The sequence below is a fragment of the Channa argus genome, chromosome 22 (assembly GCF_033026475.1).
Source record: "Channa argus isolate prfri chromosome 22, Channa argus male v1.0, whole genome shotgun sequence".
NCBI lineage: Eukaryota > Metazoa > Chordata > Actinopteri > Anabantiformes > Channidae > Channa > Channa argus.
Window position 1 is genome coordinate 3829994 of NC_090218.1, and position 21315 is coordinate 3851308.

At 38.1% G+C, this 21315-nt stretch overlaps 1 protein-coding gene across 1 annotated transcript in view; it reads left to right on the forward strand.

The window, feature by feature from the left end:
* Positions 1 to 21315, forward strand: part of tlcd3a (TLC domain containing 3A) — a 33190-nt gene that overhangs the window by 1625 nt on the left and 10250 nt on the right. Inside the window, exons 2-3 of the mRNA XM_067491777.1 lie at positions 3462 to 3548; positions 7723 to 7942. Of these exons, the coding sequence (XP_067347878.1) occupies positions 3462 to 3548; positions 7723 to 7942 (307 nt within the window). The remainder of the gene's footprint in view (positions 1 to 3461; positions 3549 to 7722; positions 7943 to 21315) is intronic.

Consider the following 21315-nt stretch of genomic DNA (forward strand, 5'->3'; position numbering starts at 1 on the left):
TGGTTGTTGGTGCCCGTTAAGCTGGTCTGAGTATTTCAGACATTGTTTATATCACATTATCCCTTCAGGACAGGATGATTTGGCATGGGTGTTTACGCTGGATGCCCTCCCATTTTATCTGAGCTCAGCACCAGGGTCGCCCTTGGTGGCTGGATGGGATTTGAACCTGCGGCCTTCTGCATCCCAACGCAATGCTCTACCATTGATTCACCAGCCCCCATCAGACATTGCTAATCTACTGGGAGTTTCATGCATAACCATCTCTAGGATTTAAAGAGAATGGACTGAAAGTGTGGGAATATCCTGTGAGTAGCAGTTCTCTGTGCAAAAATGCTCTGTGCAGGTCAGAGGAGAAAAGTCAGACTAGTTCAAGCTGATAGAAAGGCAACAGTAACTCCAAAACACTTCTTACAACCGAGATGGGAGGTAGAGCATCTCTGAAAAAAAAAAAAAAAAAAAAAATATATATATATATATATATATATATATATATATATATATATATATATATATATATATATACACACACACACACCATTGGAGCTACAGATTACATAACAATGTGTGATAGAACATAAATAAGCAATTGGCCCATGTTTAATGAAACGGTCAGTAGGAAGACTTAGTTGTAGTGTGAGGGAAGTTAAAATTATTAACTGGCCTGACACAGCAAGAATGAAAAGATGACATTACTGAGTAAGGCAGCGACGCATTCTTCCCTTTCTCCTAACCCTGTAAACCTCAACCCTTCATCAGCACAAAGGGGGGTTATTGGCGGCTACACAATGAATGGGCTGTGCAAAATCTGGGTCTTGTGACAGCATATGCAACCATACAGCCATACAAGGCAGGGACATACAGGGCTAAATTTTGTGTGTGTGTGTGACAGAGAGAGAGACCTAGAGAGAGAGAGAGAGAGAGAGAGGGAGAGAGACAGACCAGTTATCCTTTTCTACCCAAGGCCTGGTGTTTTCTGATTGCTGGTCATGTGACGTTCCTTGCCTTGCTGATACTGGTGTCATGGCTTCATTCCCATTGAGGCTGGCGTGAGGTGACTGTAGGTTCAAGCAACAAACTACACAAATACTCTTTGTTTCCCAGTCTTGCCATTTGTAGCACATTCTAAGTTAAAAAGTGAAAGAATGCAGTCTGTATTAGCCTAAAACTAGTCATTAATTTAAATAGAACAAAACGTCTCAAGCTTTGCTTGTGCAAGAGTAATTCAGAGAACCTCTCGGCTCCTGGTAGCTGACTTGACCCAGCATCTGGTTCCTAATAATAATTATTGTAATCACATCTTTGATTAAGTTTTCTTTGGCCAGAAGAGTTTTCGATTTTGTCTAACACTTGAGTGAATCATCTCCAGTTCAATGATGCAATGGTAGTTTGTTAACAAAAATAAATAAATAGTTTGAGCCTGAAAGAATATCAGGAAAGATGCCCAGACCTACTGAAACTCCTACCCCACTGAAATATTTTATAAAGCTTCACCTCTTTCACATTTGTCAAACAATGCTTCATATCTGAATAAATATGTGCAGAACCTTAAATTGAAACAGCAGTGTTGAGCACTTACAGAAGTTTAATAAACCCACTTGAATCATAATCAGAAATACTTTGCCTGCTTTCGTCCCAGATGCTCCATGCCAGAGTAGGAAATATTGAAAACAATACCTAATCTGACAAAAAAATCTTGAAGTCAACTGACAGCAGGATTTAAGTTTCTCAAGTTTCTTAAGTTTCTTGACATAAATAATAGATATTAAGTAATTGTTTGATTGGCGCAAGCTAAAAAAAACTTCAATAGTGTGTGTATGTATATATGTGTGTATATATATATATATATATATATATATATATATATATATATATATATATATATATATATATATATATATATATATATATATATATATATATATATATATATATATATATATATATATATATATATATATATATATATATATATATATATATATATATATATATATATATATATATATATATATATATATAAAGAGTGGACATTTGGCATATTGAACTTTTAAAAAGTTGTCTAAATTATGCAAAGCTGTTACCAATAAAAAGATCTTTGATATTCTCCTTGGTACTTTATTGAAATTCAGAATCAAATAAAGGTTGAAAGATATGGTTAAATAAACAAATGGACCTGAGAAAGGAAATAATATTGAAACCAATATGCTTTTTGAGCTGAATCCATTGTATTATGCTGTGCCTGATAACAGTATCGATTAATTATTTGTAGTAAGGAGTACTGAAATCAAAACAGAATTCAGTTCCTTTGCCACCCCTGTTGAGTGATCACATTGGTTCTGAAAGTGTGGCCAAAAACTAAGACATTGTATATTCATTGTCCAGTAATATAACCAGAAATTGGGCGGTGCTATGCCCTTTTTATTTACTGTAGTTTTTTATTTTTTTATTTTTTTTATTTTTTGGGTGGAGCATGGCTGAAGGCAAATCAATTAATGGACATGTTAGCTGACACTTAATACCATGGACGAGGGCTGAGTAGTTGTCCCAATAGATGTAATTTTACAAGATAACCTGTTTTTCTGTTCATTTAGGGAGGAGGTGATGAGTAAGTGGTGATGTTAATCAAATCCATAGGGTGCTAAGAAAGTTAAAAAACACTAGAGTGTGTTTAAAGAGTGATTTTCTATTATGGCTGAATAATTTCAAACCAGCTCAATGTCAGTGCTGCAAGTTGGAAAACAGCCAGTGAGAGAGCTTGTTGGGGATGAGCAATAATTCATAGTTTGAACAAATTGGTAATATAATGCAATGTCCTGTCAATAATCAATAAGAAAAAAACAAAACAAAATAATTTTTTTATAAATCTGTCTCCAGACCGATTGTTTAAGTGGCAGCGAAGGTGTAAGGCCTTTAAATATCATATATACATTATGCCACCTCCCATAGTGACACTTCTAGTAGAAATGCCAAATTGTCCAGTGTTCCTCGTCTGTTGATCATTGAGGAAAGTTAGGCTCTGCTGTCAGTAACATGTTTATCTGTTAACCTACCTATTGTCTGCCAGAGTTTACCAAATCATTAAATGTTTTAAATGTTGATAACCCTTAAGAATGTTTGCTTAGTGCCTCCTAATGCTGATGGGATCCCAAATATAATGTAAAAGATTTAAATGAGAGCCATAGTGACAGTTACTTTATGTTTCAGGACTGAACCAGTTACAGTGTTTCAATCTGAAGTACAAAAATGCAAGATGTACTTTTTTGAGATTAGAGATACTTGCACAAAAAATGGTACATTAACAACTGTTAAAATAAAACTATACAGCAATAACAATCACAATAGCCTGGTGAGACATGTCACTGATTTCAATGATATGCTAATGTCAGCATGCTAAAGCGCTCATAATGACTGGCATATGTTAATGAATGTATTAATTCAGCTTTACATGTCTCTCTTTTCAGACTGGTGTCCTCCATCCATGCTGTCATGGCAACTACGACAGGGGCCATTGTTGTGTCTTCATGTCGAGGAAATGTCATTAATGACAGGTTAGGTTTCCACCTCTGAATCTTAAATCCCCTGATTTACCAGTGAATAAATATATTTTCTTAGCTACAGTTATTAAACTAAGTATATGACAGGATGCCATATATGTGTATAACCTGAGAAAGGTCAAACTTTATGCACATGTCCTTTGACACATAGGAGCAGCGGTCAAAATCCCATTTGTGTAGGTTAATTTCTGAGGTATAAAAACATAAAATAAAACATTGCCTAGAGAGGTTTACTCATTCAACAACTCTGTACTTAAATCTGTCTCCTTTTCAAGTTTCAAGTTTTTCCCTAACTCTCCATTTATATTTCCCTCCTTCCTTTTTCTTTCCCAAACATGTTAATTGGTGTATAAAAAAAATGGATGCCAACACGGTTCTAGCTGACTAGCATCCCGCTCTGCTAAGCCAACGGTTATGTTCTCCCAAGGTTTGACTATAAACTACATTAAACTAACATAGTGTTTTAATTCTACTTTGTTTGAAGTGATGTTTTCACACGCTTCGGCCACTGATGCCAACTTATACCTGGCTCATCTGACTCAAGTAGCGTTTAAAGGTTGCATTAGAAGATGTGTTTTTTAATCATTAACTTTTGAAACACAGGCTGGTGGGAATTTTAAAATGCTGGAGGATATTTGTGGTGTTAATTCCATGGTTGTTTTAGCACAAATTTTGATATTGATTTCAAAATTATTAATTGTTCAGCCCCACTATGTTAGCTACTGGTGTGAATTGTAAATGTTTGCTTTTGTTTCTAACCATATTTATACCATATAATTGCTCCACCAGTTGGCAAACAAAATATATTTGTCTACCTACTCTAGGATAGTAAATATCCTGGAAGAAAACAATTCTAAGGACTTAGTTCTAAGGACTACCCAATGGGGAACTTTAACCCAAAATACACACCTTTAGGAAATATTTTGTTTGCATTCACACTGCCAATAGAAACTCTCAAGTGTGTTTTAAAGCATTTTTGTATTCCTATATTTGTGGTGTCTGCAGGCTTTTAAAATATCCAGTAAAACATGTTTATTCAATTTTCCCTTCAGGCAATTCGTAGTGACTTGAAATTTCCATTCTGACACAAGTTTATTTTCTTAATTATAACATTTTAAAACCCTATAAACACAAGCTGTTGAAATAAGACTGTTCTTCCAATCTGCAGTGAAGGCAGAGACTGGTTGGTCTTCTCAGGAGCAAATTTGTACATTTAGGAAAACTAACCACATGTTCTAAATCTAAATAAAGACTTTCTCGCATTAAACTCGTAAGTGGCCTAAACTGCAGTGTCAAAGAAATGTCATATGTTTTACTCTATAAGACTGCAGTCACTTATAATTTGAAGCATAGTGCTTTGGGTTCATATCAAATTTTTAATACAGTTTGAAAAATGAAAATAAAGAAAGGAAACATTTTGTTCTTTTCCCTTCAAAATCCTGTCTGTAGTCCACCCGCATCCTTTTTTTAGCTAGCTGCTTTCATGTGCCATTTGGCAATTTGTAGCATAGCATTAGCCATCCTTATGCAGGGGCGGCTGTAGCTTATTAGGGGCGGCTGTAGCCTACTGTAGCAGTTGGTAAGGCAGTCGTCCACGGACCAGTGTCAGTCCCGTTCCGGGCTATATGTCAAAGTGCCTCTGGGCAAGACACTGAACCTCTAACAGCCCATCCCCAGCTGTGCAGTACCGGTCCAAGCCCGGTAGACATTGGGGAGGAAGGGCATCCGGCGTAAAAACGGTGCCAAATCAACATGCGGACAATGATCCGCTGTGGCGACCCTGAATTCACGGGACATTGGATTCAGCCGAAAGGACAAAATTTTTTTTTAAATAAATTAGCCACCCTTATGCAGTTTAGGAAAGTGTGATGCTAAGCTAATGCTAGACTTTAAAATCCTCCTGAGTCAGCGGGTGGACCTAGACAGGCCACATTTCAGGCTGCTAATCTTGGCCTCCCCCCACTTCACATACAGAGATTAATTCCTCCACAGCGCTGCTCAGTTCTGCTACTATGTGACGTGCACACAGCCTGGAGCTTATCAGGCACATGCTCCAGAGTCAGGCCCATAAATACTCTAATACTCATCACAATCTGTCACTTAATTTAGCTTTATTCCCTCAGTTGCTGTAACCTTTGCTAGGTTTTTCTGTGGACAAACTCAAATTCCCAGAAAATTGTATTGTATATGTCTATACTGTAATTTTGTTTTTTTACTAGCCAACAAATGCGTATACATTTGTTGGCCTGCTTATTTAGTGTCGACCTATCAATGTTTTTACCTCCAAACAAAGTGATTAAAATAATTTTTTTTTTTGCACTACTAGCTCTGTTTTAGTGATGGTACTGTGTACCCAATTCTTAGAAATTACTTTGGTGAGTACATTGTCATTTTTAAATCTTAGATCCAATTTTTAAACCATGATCCAATCACGGAAAGTTGTAATAAACCACAATTATTAGTGGAACCCCACAAATTGCCATCAATTTCTCTTTAGTTTAAGAATATGTGCTACAGAGGTGACTAATTTAGCCTTTACTCCTTTTGGAACTGCTGCTTGTGCCTTACTGCTCTTAATCTCTGTTCACTGACCTCAAAGCTAAAGAGCCCAGTGAAATGTTGAGGGTCAGCGGCACAGCTTTTTCCTGCAGCTTTACTCCATTCTGTCCACATAATTAACCGTCAAGGTAATTGTTGCTCGTTAGAGTCCTGCAACCTTCCAAGTGGTTTATTATACTGTACTTACATAAGCCTGCCTTAAAGTCTTTACCTGCTTATGTTACAAAGAAGGAGCATGTAGGTTAAGTGTGTGTGTGTGTGTGTGTGTGTGTGTGTTTAGGTTAGGGTAGGATGAAAGGTTAGGCAGTCTGCTTGTCGGACTTTAAATGGCCAAAATATCTCCATGCTACCAAATTCATGTGACCCATTTTTTTAATAATGTCTTTATCTTTTGAGCCTAGGGCTACATCTCTTATGGTGTATTCTTAGGTAACGCTGTCACTTTACCATTTTCTGTTGTCATTTTCTTTTTTAATTTGCTCCCACTCCTGACGTTCTGGTGTTTATGGTTGCATTAGTCCAAATGTTAGCATTTGTGCTGTTGCCCACTGTTACTCGCTCTCTGCTGTTTGTCTCAACCTAACTGAATGTGGACTCTTTCTAGTCATAAGATTTGTTTGGTGCAGCGCTTTTTGTAATTTTTAGTGTTATTAGTGTTCTATTGACGTATTATTGACCGTGTCAATAATAGAATTAAAGTTCTACCAAGACAAGTTATTTTACAAAAACAATTGTCTTTTTGTCCAGCCCTAGTAACACATGCACATTGACCATGTTTAAAAACATATAGTGCCCGCCCACAAAAAAAGCCACACACTAATATTTTGTTTTGCTTTGATAATGGCACGTTGGATCCCGTGGGATAGATTTGATGAACTTTGGCAATGTCACAACATTTATTTCTATCCAGAGTTGCATTAAATCTTCATAAAAGTTTTTGTATTTATGATTGGAGAGACAGAGCACTGTGTAAAGTCTTCTCTAGCACATCCCTAATATTCTCAATAGGGTTAATGTGGCCAATCCATGTGTGAAAATGAGGTCTCATGCTTCCTGAACCACTCTATCACAATTTGAGCCATCTTGAAATATCCGCATGCCATCAGGAAAGAACAAAAATCTATTGATGGAAAACCTGGTTATATTCAGCTTGTCAGTTACTCATTGAAGAAGTTGTTACCGGCTGAGAGATATTAGTCAATGCAGTAATTATCCATTGTAAGGTTCTTATTTGTTTAGTTAAAAGCCCGTGTTAATTTATTCTTTTTGGCCAGGTAGTGTTTTCACACACAGTGATAGAAATTAAATAAAAATGCATAAATTGTAGAAGATTGTAGTAACAGACAAACTAAAAAAGTGGTTAGATAGGCTTGGTAAAATCTGGTACAGACATCCATAATTTCCTCTTAGGAATTTACAATAACCTAGTTTTGACCTTTTATCTGGATGGATGGATGGATGATGGATTAGGTGACCAAACATTGTTGATCTAAACACATTTTTAGTTGGTGTGCATGCTTTATCTATTTGTCCTACCTGCCTTCTGTAACATAAGCAAGTGTACTCATGTAGACTTTTAACATGATGTATGTTTTTTTTTCTTCTTCAGGCATTGGCTTACCACATACTTTATCATCTGGTATGGCGGGCCCTACATGACATATGATATCATCGCTATGTACCTCAGCCACTACCACCGCTTCCGTGTTGAAGGGCACGAGGACTACAAGCAGCATTCGCTAAGAACTGTAAACTCCTTTGTCCACAGAGAATTCCTGCTGGTACTGCATCACATTGCCCTGCTCACCATTCTGCTGCCTATCACGCTGGTAAGAATTGAAGGGAAAGCTGATCTGAAAGAGTCAGTAGAGACCAAAAGAGACCAAAAATTAGGATAATTCAGTCACTACTGTTAAGGACTCACATTGGTAGGGAACTGACGTCATTGCTGGCACATAATTGTTTTTGTGTAAGGATTATCCACTTTTCCGTGTGTCAGTGCACTTCAGCATTCGGTTTCTTAATTTAAACATCTAAGCTACTGTACGTTCACTATTACTTCTGACTCATATGAGAGGATGCCTTCTTATGTAGTTTTGTAGCTGTTACAATGACATTGGATGAAGAAAAGCTTCATCCTGGACCATGTCATCCACAGCTAGTCCAGCCTATAAAAATGGCATGTAAAATGACAATGGCTGGGGATATTTGTTCCTCAAGTGAGAGATCAACACATAATTCAACACATGACGTAATTTATGGTGCAAATACCAATTTTCTAACCATTGACAAACCTCTCCATGTTTCGATGTCTACTAATGATTAGAGAAGTTATCTCTCAAATGATGTGCACAAGTTGTCCCTTCTGCAAAAAAGATAGGACATTAAATTTAAGTCGCAAAACTGATATATCTTCATTGATGAATTTGACATTTGACATGACCTTACAGTTGTCAGGTTGTTGGGGAGACATTAGGAATTAGGAAATTATTTATTTATTTATTTTTAAAAATAAATTGTTTTTTAGCATTTCTAAAATATGGATGACCTACACTCTATATTGTCAGTGAACGCACTGCAATCAGATTGTCAGCTAGACAGATTGAGGCACATGCTGTGTGATTACTTTCCTGTAAACAGTGGTACTTTCCAAGAGTTTGGACACAACCAAACAAACCTGAGCTTATAGCGCAACCTTCTTTTTAAAAAAGTTAACAGTGTTTTCGGTTTGGGGAGAGGTTGGGCCTCTTTACAGTCACTGTCCTCTGCTCTGAAGAACAGTCTCTCTCCCAGACACAGCAACATAGGATCCCGATATCACAGCAATGTGAGAATATTAAGTTTTGCAGCTTTTATTTATATTTTTCATTTTAATTTGATTATAACATACCTAAAAGACTCCATGTGTCGATGTGTTGATACATAAAGAGCGAAGCAGAGCTACAATGGAGTGGGCAAAAGGAGTGCTGGGCAGGGAGTGGATTGATTTTTAATGTCTTACCACCACCACCTTAAACTCTCTAGTCTGTAGTTCTTCATTCTCTAACATCTGGACTCCCCAGGATCCTATACCAAGATACTGTTTGTGGACTTTAGCTCTGCCACCCTTACAATTGTTTTACTTCTGATCTGAGAGAACTGCTCCCAGCTGAACGTACCAGACTGGATTACAGACTTCCTGACAGACAGACTGCAGTTTCTGAGGCTGGGAAAGCATGTCTCTGACTCAATGACCATCAGCACTGGATCCCCCCAAGGCTGCGTTCTTTCACCTCTGTTATTCTCCCTGTATGCAAACAGCTGGGCATCTTGTCACCAGTCTGTCAAACTCTTGAAGTTCGCAGATGACAGCTTGCTTATTGGAGATGAGTTGGCCTACAGGATTGAGGTGTTGTCATGGTGCAGCGTGAACAACCTGAAGCTCAACGCTCTCAAGACAGTGGAGATGATAGTGGATTTCAGGAAGGACCCCTCCCCCCTGTCATCCTCTGCGACTCCAGTGACCTCTGTTGAGTCCTTCCACTTCCTGGACACCACCTGGAGCTTAAATGGGAGCAGAGCATCAACTCCCTCACCAAAAAGGCTCAGCAGAGGCTGTATTTCTTGCGGTAGCTGAAGAAGTTTCACTACTATGTGAAGATGTTGGTGAATTTCTACACTGCCATTATCAAATCCTTTCTCACATCCTCCATCACAGTCTGGTTCGCTGCAGCTACGGCCAGGGACAAGGGGAAGTGGCAGCGCATCATCCACTCTGCTAAGAAAGTGATTGGCTGCAGCCTCTGATCTCTGGAGGAACGGTAAATCTCTAGGACCCAAGGAAGGGTAGCCAGGATTGCAGTCGACCACTCTCATCCCAGACACAAACTGTTTCAGCCCCTCCACTCTGGCAAGAGGCTCCGGTCAATCAAGACCAGTATCTCTCGCCACAAGAACAGTTTCTTCCCCACTGCGGGACAGTGAACAGTGCCCAAACTCACAGTCAGTCTCACTTTTTCAAGTTGTACTACTGCCCATTGCACACTTACTGTCTTGTTTTTTTTTTTATGTTCCCACTTTTGTATTTTAACTTTATATTTTAGATTGTGTTTGCACTTGACACAAACACAAATTCTTAGTATTGTTAAGTGTTCTTAACTGTGCCTGGCAACAAACCGTTTTGGATTTTCTGATATATGCGTGCCAAACCATGGATGGTGATCCATATTGATCTGTTACATCATTACCTCTTGCTGTGTACGCTTAGGACAATTTGGAGCCATTCAGATATTGGACATACGGGATACACCGCCCAACCAAACCTGACCGAATGACGAAGCAGAATTTGGACGGGACTCAGGTCTTGATTCTGCAGACCCAAATGAACCACTGAATACCTCTATTTCACACAAACCTCCATAGTCCATTTGCAGCTTATTCTTGCTTCCAGCATATCTTTCAGAGTCTATATCCGATCAAGCTACTTTTGCTGTAATTGTAAATTACAGTATAATTCCAATATTGTAATCTAACAGAGACGTACCTAAATACTTCATCAGTCACAATGGAGGGCCTCTCTCCTTTAACGTTTTATCTCAGCAACTATTCGTACAGCTTAGCCATCTTTTTGTATCAACAACACTGAGTTCCAAAAAAGGTTTGTCCTGTTTTTTCTTGTTTTCCTATTTTTCCTTACAGTTCTCCACATCTGCAGGCTTATTATTAAGTCTTAACCTCCTTGCTTATATCAGGAATACACCGATTTGCCATTATACATTTTTCTCTAGTACAATTAGATCACCGATTTACAGAGCGAGCCCTGGGAGGAAATGATACTCTCTCAGTCAGTTCAAAGGAATAACAAATGCTCTGACCTCAAAGGAATAAATGGCAGGGAAGGAAAGTCAACAGTAAGATACACATTATTATTTACTTTTTTCAAACAAACAGTAACAAAAAATTATTTTTCTTCTGCATCCTTGAATTGTGTAGTAAAGGAACATAATACATCAGTAATGGCCTGAAAGAGGAAATGAAAGATTGTAAATTGTTAGTGGAACATAAAGAAGACAGATGAAAGCTAAGCAAAAAATATAAATGAACATGACAACAACAGTTTAGAAAAATACATGTGAATCAAGACACAGTTCTTAATTGATGACATTGGGAGGAAGTTGGTACAGTATGATGTCTTTTAGTGATGGTGTAACTGAAAAACCTGAACTGTGAAACCTGAAACTAGTGATGTGAACTTGCTTTAAAAGTATGTGAGAAAAAATGTAAAAGGGTAATGTTTCTCTTTAATGACTTAAATTTTAATGTTTATAAGAGAAGCCACTTCATATAGTATTATGGTCCTAACACTAACCCGTACATGTAGAGATCTCCCCATAACGTTCCGTTATCTTTAGTAAATATACAAATATACATGTTTAGTCATACACTTGGATATGTATTAACCGAGTACTTTTTTCAGACAGATATAAATTATACTTGATTCATCATTTTCCTAATATATAGTAAATTACTATATTTCAAACACTGAATAGAAATTATGACATTCTTATGTCTGAGAGGACTCATTTTTAGAGCATTACTCTAACACTTCAGGGACCTACCTGTTAATAAATGGTAAATGGTCTGCATATATATATATATATATATATATATATATATATATATATATATATATATATATATATATATATATATATATATATATATATATATATATATATATATATATATATATATATATATATATATATATATATATATATATATATATATATATATATATATATAGCTCTTTTCTACTTATTGGTACTCAAAGTGCTTTACACAGCTTCTCATTCACCCATTCACACTCACAATCACTCTCACACACCAATGGGGGAGCTGCAATCCACTGGGAGCAACTACGTTGGGGTTCAGTGTTTTGCTCAAGAATACTTTGACATTTGAACGGAGGAGCTGGGGACCGAAACAGCAAAACAATCTGGGGGATTGGTGGACGACCACTCTACCTCACTCGTCATATTTGCAATAGGGTTACACTATCAGTTAATGAATGTAAAGACCCTTTCACACATGCACTGGAATCCTGACATTCTCCTCACATTGGCCGGAGGGGGAATGTAAATATGAGAAGCTCCCGACATGATTTGGATTTGGATCCTTTGAGCCCTGTATTATATGCGTAAGATCGTGCGTACAGCACACTGCTCTGACGCAAATTCTTGGGAGGTATTAAAGCGAGTAAATGGGGCATGTTGACGAGGTTTCTATCATTCAACTGCTGCTGCAGTCGAGAGGAGAATTATGGCTAAACTGTAGGTCGCATAGGCTTTCAGTGGCCCAGACATCCATAACTTCCAAATCTCAACAACTAATTGTGCAGCGATATGCGTTAAATAAGATGTTTGGATAATGACAGGAAGCATGATCGAAACAGGAAAAAAGGAACTGGAAAGAAGAACAGAAAATTAGAAGAATTGTCACAGTTTATAGCTGTCTAGATGTTCATATTGCTCGTCTGATTTCATAATATATAATATTTATACGTTTTATATATTCTGTTGTACTGCTGCTTTATGCATGTTTTTTTATGAATTTGTTGACTTAAAAACTAGTTGACTTAAACTTAAATATTTAAAACTAGTTTTTGAAATTACCACATCTTTTATCGATTATAATATTAATAGGTTTATTTAATAACAACAAAGACTAGGACTTTGTAGTTGTCTGTAGATGTCAAATTTTCGGCCTGTGCAGAATGCAGAAGTATAATTCTATTTTAAGTTTTCTATTATGTTGGGCCTTTGGTGCCAGGTGATTTTGCATTGAGTTTCTTCCACTAGAATCTTTTGACTCGGACAGTCTCCCGCAGTCTGTTACATGTGGCAACTATGACCACGTGATTGGCAGTGAGTTCCAGCAGCTTTGTGTTTCCATTTGTTCCTTTTTGCATTTTACATTGTTTATTTTTGTGCTCTCACTGTGTTCTCTCCATTTCCTCAAATCCTTTATGTTGTTGTGTTACTAGGACCACTAACCTCATCACTTTTACTCTATGTTTCATACTTTTTGCAAATGCTGAGTCCTCAGGAAACCCCTTCACCTGTGGCTCCATTGTTTACACTTGGGATCATCTGTTAGCTCTTAGCCTTGCTGGACCTATGAACCTGTTAGTCGGAGAATCCTGTGGAGATATGGAGGAAAGGGTGAGACTGCAGAGCTTGCATTAGCTGAGCAGAGTGCAGCTGGATCTGAAGTACAAGATCAGGAGATGCAAAGATATCCCCAGAAAAAAAATGGAGCTGTGCATAGAGCAGAACAATGTCTGTCATGTGGTGAGAGGACTGATGCACATCTCGAGCTAGGAAAGGAGGGGTTCCCACCGGATCGCTGGAGACCAGGCTTGGGCAAATTAATTGAATTTGTTCTTCAATAGATTCGTCCCCAGCCCCCAACCACTTGGGCCCCTCTTCACATCTCTCCAGGCCAGTCGTCTCCTCCCAGCTGCAGCCTCTCGCACCTCAACTCCATCTGGACAACTCTGCCCCTCCTCCTCACCGAGGGCTCCCAACAGCTTCCGACAAACCGAACCGTTCACCCCCCCCCCCGGCTCACTATGGACGAAGTGAGAAGAGAGTTTAGGAATACTAATGCTATGACGGCCACAGGCCCAGCCCATATTAGCCCCAGGCTCCTCAGGGAGTGTGTAGACCAGCTCAGTGAGTTGGTCTGGTACAACCTGAGCCTCAGACTGGAGAAGGGTCCTGGTTCTGTGGAAGACCTCCTGTGTGTGTGTTGAGCGGGTGTTGAGACTCAACAAGCTTAAGAGAGCTGGCTCTGTCCTGGACAGCTCACTTGATTCCATTGTGGAGGTGGCGTAAAGAAGGACGTTGGCCAAACTGACATCCATTATGGATAACACCTCCCACCCCCTGCGCAACACTGTGGAGGCTCTGAGCAGGTCCTTCAGCACAAGACTGTTACACAACCCTAGTGTAAGGAGTCCTATCGCAGGTTATTCCTGCATCCCAGCTATTAGTCTGTACAACACATCAATACAGTGAGACACAAACTTGTGTGTGTGTGTGTGTGTGTGTGTGTGTGTGTGTGTGTGAGATGGGTATGGGTATAATGCAACCTTTATGTATGTTGGGTAACTTTTTTTTGTGCTGTTGTTCAATATTTGTTTAGGTGAGGGGTAATATCTTTGATTGAAAAAAGTACATTGGGGTACATAGGGGTGGGGCGATGTGTTGATTTACAGTATGTGTGTTGATGCGTCACAAGTTGGGCTAGAAATTTAATATTAGACAAAGATTCGTTACCTGAGACAATTTTTGGACAATAAAGAAATTGACCTCATAATGCACAGATTTGGTTTTTAAAGGTTAACTAGAGGAGGACAAATATTTTTGTTCTGAAATCACCGGATATTATTTCTTCTAGACTCCACGGAGATTGACTAATATATTATAATGAACTTGTAGAGCAGCTTCTTTTCTTTGAGTATGAGTGAGGATGGAGCTCGGCCAAGCGTCCCTGTCTAGTGACAGTCACTCCTTAACTGCACCGGACAACGCCAGTGCTCTTTTGGGTACCGGCTTAAAAACACCATAAATTAGCGATGTATAAAAGGCAATGATCCAAACACTCCTTAAACGATCAGAAATTTGCAGAAAATCGTTGATTTCAGCAAGCTTTTTGGTCAATCTGTAAGTGCTACAAACAGGTTAGCTTCCATCCACCTAAAGCTGGAAGAAAAGGCATGTCTGTCCTTAATGTACTAATTGTTGTTGTAATGTGCCGCTGTTTCTGGTGGACACTGAGACAGTCAGTGTCAGCAGAGAGTCCCCATTAGCAGCAGATAGAGGAGGACAGGATAACTGATAGGGACTGATTTCATGGTCATTCTTCCTAAACATCACCCAGTTTCCATTTGATTAAGGAGTTATCGAGTCTATGTGGTGACTTTGCTGTATAAATAAATTTCCACTCAGTTGTAAATTTATTGGACTCAAAAGTAATCCAACAGTCCTGCAGTATATCCGCCATCATGAAGGTGGTAATGTTCAGTTTTGGGGGCTGTTGTTTGTGCTGCTATTGAACTGTTGTGCAGACAGGATATTTTGTTATGTAGCCAGTCCAGTCACTGATATACTTGTGTATGTGAGTGTGGTGAACAAAATAATATTTAAAAAAAAAACAACAAAAAAAAACAGTTTCATAACATGCAGTTACCAGTTAATTAATCAATCCTAAAATGATATTCTACTCTAGCTGGTATAACCAATTGTTATGCTCTTATCATATTATCTTCCTGGTCTGCAGTACAGAAAAGGTTAAAGTTGGGTTATTTCTCTTAAAGCGAAGCACAATGTCAGTATTTCACTGCTGCACCTTTAAAAAGAGAATATTAGAATGTAATTGTGACTACAAAGTGATCTAGAAATCTAATAATATGAATTTAAAAAAGTCAAACTGATATTTTTGCGGTTACAGTATTTAAGCTAAAGTATAGTAAACTGAACTCTTTACTGAGGAAATGTAGATGCAACACATTCCGTTAACTTGAATGGAACAAGCTCTTGCTTTAATTATATTGCGGAGAGACTTTATGTTAGTCCGTTTTTCAGACTAATCAATTTAGTCTGTAAAACACAGATTACAGTTAAGTCCGGTTTATTTTGGGGGGAGGAATAATGCCCTGAAGTGCATACTTTTTATTATATTAAAATATAAAAGATTGCTGAATTTAAATTTGATATTTTTAGTAAATTAATTGTTACTGTATATTATTTTATTATTATATTTATATTAATTGAAAAATAAAAGCATCCTTAATCAATAGCTTAATTGCTAAAAAAATTAGGTGCAGCCCTAATTTTATATATATGAACTCCATGTTTACCTTTACTGACTGTTGTGAATTGTTTACACAATGAACATGCCTATTTAATTTGCTTCGGCCGATGTCCGCGGCAGAATTCTACTGACATTTTCTGGAGTTCATATGCGAAACAGGCTTTAGTAATTTTACATAATGGTGCTTAAAATGTTTAATGTGTTACACTGTAGCTACTTTATACTTTACTTATTATGACAGTAACTCCATAACTCCTCACCTGTTTTCACTCTGCACTTGAGAAATATCACTGCTTTATGCATTTTCAGGTTTTCAGTACTGAAGTGTTTCATAGTTGTTGAACTAAGCAGCCATAAGGGAGAGAAACACATAGTGCTGCATGGAGAAAGTAACCAAAAGAAGGCAAACAGAAAAAAAGTGTTACTCAATTTCTTTTTCAGACCTAATCCTGTCTGATTAGGCTTCAGATCATTCTATTTTTATTTTTAAATTTATATTTAGTTATTGGGCAGACACTTTTATCCATAGCAACTTACAAGTGACATACAAGGCAAGCAAAAATATTGCAAGTGAGGCTGCTGAGCATGCAGAATTTGGTATGTTGTTCGTGTGAGCTAAAGAGCTTTGCTTGGTATCTTTTGTGTGGTGATGGGACCATCAGACGACATTTGTTGGCAGAGCGGTGTGGGCAGCAGGAATTGCAGAACTCAATAAGTGAGTTGAGGTAAGCAGGAACTGTTAAGTTAACCACTCTGAAATCAGAGCTTTGTCTTAGTAGGGACAATCTCTGAAGACCCAATGCGTATGTGTTGTATTAAAGACTAGAACTTCAGTCTTTGAGAGGTTGAGCTAAATATGTCTTTCTCTCATCCAAGCAAAGATGTCAGACAACGGGCAGATAGGCAAGATGAAAACCTGACATCATCAGGTGGAAAGACAGGAAGAAATGTGAAAAAAGCCATTTCAGTGGATGATAGAAGCCAGGGATGTAGTATAGATGGAAAAGAAGAGGAGCAAGAATTGAACCCTTTGGCACACTGATAAAGAGGCGGTGAGGGTTAGAACCATGAAGCCAGGGTAGAGCTGTTCCAGAGATGCCAAAGAGAGCGTCTGGACAAGAGGATCTGGTGGTTCACCATTTCCGAGGCTGCAGATGGGTCGAGTAGGATTAAGACCGAAGACTGACCCACGGCTTTTGCAGCCTGCAGGGATTCCTTGACTGTTAGAAGTGCTTTTTCTGTAGAGTGACCACTCTTGAACCCAGACTGGTTGACATCAAGGAACTCGTTCTGAGAAAGAAAATCTGGGAGTTTATTGAAGACTGCTTGTTCAAGGGTCTTGGCCAGAAGTGGAAGAATTGCAGACATGTGTTCCAGGGACTATTAGAATCATCATACTGGTGTGAATGTATCCAATAAAGGGTTAAATTTAGCATTTATGAAATGCATGAGATATCAAATTTTGACATTTACTTTGTGTATCGCAACATACCTTAAAAATATAGCAGAATTATTTGTGGACCATCTCACTCCGCCCTACACGTCTGATTGTAACATGTAACATGTAGCCACTCTGTTTTCCTAGTATTATCCAAGGTTAGCAGGCCAGGTGCAGTGGTAACTTAGTCCTTTGTTTTCACGGACAGTCAGAAGCAATATGAGATCACATTACCCTACATTATTCAGCTCCAGCTGCAGTCATCCTCTTTTCTTTACTCTCCCCCCCCTCTTCTCCTGTTGTTCCGTCACTCATGAGCTTTTATTTGATTTGATGGGGTAATACATTAGCTTGTAGTGTTATCCAGCAAGCTGTTACAGTGAGAACAGTGATATGCACGAGGAAAAGGCAAACCAAAGAATCAATCGTGACAGGAGGAAAAGTACAGCTGTAATAAATAGCTGATATTTATTTGTTGTGTTTGATATCCAAATATTTGTTTCACTTTTTTTTTCTGGCCTGGCTCACTGTGATGTCTAAATGGAACAGAGTCTTTGTTAATGTCCATTTATTAGTTTCACTTGTTTTGTTATTACACAAGTTTTAAGTAAAGAGCTTTGGGTGGTTTGTTTTAGATGTATATTCATATCAACAAATTAATTTGATGATATAATTATTATGCATAGTAATATTGATAAAGTGATGTTTGATAAATGTATTTGCACAAATGCTATAGATATAACTATAACATGTAGGACTGCACAAAAGGAGGACATTTTATAGCATTCAGTCCTATACTGATTTTAACCCTTGAAATCAAATTAAAGATATTAATTTCTTTTGGAGAAAAGTTCTCTGACTTACCAAAATACACAAGGTAGGATACCTTGTACAAATGTACACAACATTATGGCACCTTTCAGCTAGTACAAATGTTCAGTCATGAGGACAAAATCAAAATGCATTGAATTTCTAGATAGGTGGGATGTCTGTGACCAGGTAGTTTCTGTGGTAAAAATGTGAAACTTTCATTGTATTATAGACTTTTGTGGAGCCATGGTATGACCTACCCTACAACGTATGAAAACCAATACAAAATTACATGGTGATGAAGCAGTCTATGAGCAACCTGGTGTAAGCTGCACTGCACAGCCATTTCATTCTGGTTGTTGGTAAGAGGCTAGTTTCTCAGCTCAGACACTTCTTAAAGCAAGTTGGGACATTTCAAACATTCACCACAGGCCTATGCTCCTCTGAAGGGCCCTTACTGACATGAAGGTGGCATGGAAGCAGTTGCATCAAGATGTGCAGGTTAGAAGGAACAGCTGTTACTATACGATGAAGAGCTTTCCATGTTTATCCACTGCTAACGTGGCATTGATGTCTTTAAAGTGTTTCTGTTGCTGGGGTTTGTAGTACTTAAAGAGTGTTATGGAAGATTCTTGATTTTATAACACATTATATCAGATCTCAGGTACTGTACATTAAACATTAAGGGCCTAATCAGACAGAAAACGTTTTAGCTGATTGCTGTTTCCTTTTTTGCGGTATTAGGTGGCCTTTATCATTTCTCTAAACATCTGTGAAATGTAGAGGTAGAGGGTACCTGCTCTGGCTCTGGTTGAGAGTTAGTGGCTGCTCTTAACTATTCTAAACATAGAAACGGCTGTCGATGTGTGTACATGAGAGAAAAAAGGGGAAAGATCACGGGGAGAAGATCAGCTTGTTCGGGAGATTTGCCTGGATGATGGTCACTTCCAGGCGTATTTTAGTATAAGTTGAGACGGTTTGTAATCTACTTTCAATCATCGGTTTCTCAATTCATTCAGGTAGACAATGGAAAAAAACACGGGTGATGTCAGATACTTTTCGGCTCTGAATGAGCAGCCTAAACTAGATGTGTTCAGGGTGCTGCAGCAAAAACCTCAATTTGTGGCAAAACATGAGGCATGTTACAATGCAAAAGTATGGAGAAAAACCCTGTTTATTAGCCTAGCTGCCCTAGGCTGCTAAAATGCATCCTGTCTGATTAGGCTTTAAGGTTACTGTAAGTAAATGTAAGTATTAGATTGGAATTGGTAGATATATTGGATCTGAAAAAAAAAAAAAACTACACCAGAACATTCCTAGTATTTATATGTGCTTTTGAAAGAAACATTTAAGTAGGAGCAACACCTCAAACATACAGAAGAATAAAGGTAGCACGGATGTCCAAGGCAGGTGGGGAGCGGTAGGCAGGAACTTTAAGTTTGGTGTAGAGTTCCCATCTGTGGTCTCAGTGATTCTTCCATGGGCAGATGGAAGGGCCACATCTAGAGCTACTCATACTTTATTTATTGTCAGCACACAGCAAGCTAGGCTACCAGACTTTGCTTGTCTTTTGTTTGGAGTCTCTATCTATCTGCTCTGACTCAACTATTCTAGGATTGCCTCCAACCACACAGCACTGTGTCGCTGGTCAATATTTGAAAGCTTCATTTATTACTTATGTACAGGACATCACTCCCTCGTCTGCTTTGGCCTTCCTCTCCCAGCATTTTTGGCCTCAAGAGGTTGTGGTAGAGTAGGACATCTGTTTATGTGGTTGTAGTGCTGACATTATCTACCAATATCAGATAACTGATTTTACTCAATAGCCTTTGAGTGTCAGTCCTCTGTTTAATCCATCTAAATGAGTTTAGAATTGAAACATGCTCATTGCATCAGGCATGTAAATGTTTGGTTGCTGTAAAGAGCTGCTAAATTAGAGTACAGTATGTATTTGTACTTTAGTCCTTGCTAAAGAGTTTACCAATTAAACCCTGTGGCTAATTTATTTATGAATGCACCGTAAAGAAGTGTCTAGAACAAAGCTTTATTTTATTGTTAAGCAAAGTTGTTCTCTGGTACATTTCTAGGATTGTGGTTGTTCAAAAACACCTCCCTTGGTCCAAAATCTGCATTTCTGGACCACATATTCATAACAGATGCCAAGAAAGGCTTTTTTTAAACAAAGTATTCTTTGCATCCAGTTCACTGTGAACCTGTCACTTGTACCTACCTTACCTAGCCTTATTTCAGTGACATGTTTGAGGTGACCAAAGTCTCTGAAGTTTCTCTGTTGACTGATAACTGACGAAGGTCAGTTGAAATCCTTTCTCAGTCTTTCCTACCAAAGCCAATTCACACTGACATCCTCTATCAACTGATATTACAGAAAATACTCTGCAGGACATTATATAAGATGCTATACAAAACGGGTACATTTTTTAAGTGTTTATGGATTTTATTTATTTATTTATTTTTTCCCCTAGCCACAAGATTTATCCAAAAAGACTGTGCGTCTCGCAAGAGCAGTTTTTAGATCATTGTGCTGAATTGAGGTCAGATTCTCCAGAAATTCTGCAAATGACAAAACACTGTAATTAAATCTTTCTTCTGTCAGAATTTTGCATCAGTTACTGTTTCTTGCATTAGGCCCAATGTTTGGATCCCAGTCGGCTCTTCATCATGGCACAGAGTTCAAAAACAGATGTGACACAATTATTAAGATACCACCAGGCTCAGTAACAATAGACACGCCGATAATATATAATAATTTACAATCCAAGAGTGTTGTAGTTCAAAGAGCAGGTGAGCTACAGCAAAACTCTTTATGTAACTACTTATCATTGGTTGCTATATGTACACATTTTATAATATGTAGGAATAATCTATATTTTTTCTAATTTATTCATAGAAGATAGTTGGAGGTTTGCCTTTTTTTTTCTTTTTGTGTGAAACATGTAGCAGCTTAGCAACTGGGTTTCAATAGAAGATATCTATTATAATCTGAAATATGCATATATGTTGTAAAAATGTTGGTAGGGCCATCTTGGTGCCGGTCCCGAGCCCAGCCAAAATGGGAGGGTTGTGGCAGTAAGGGCA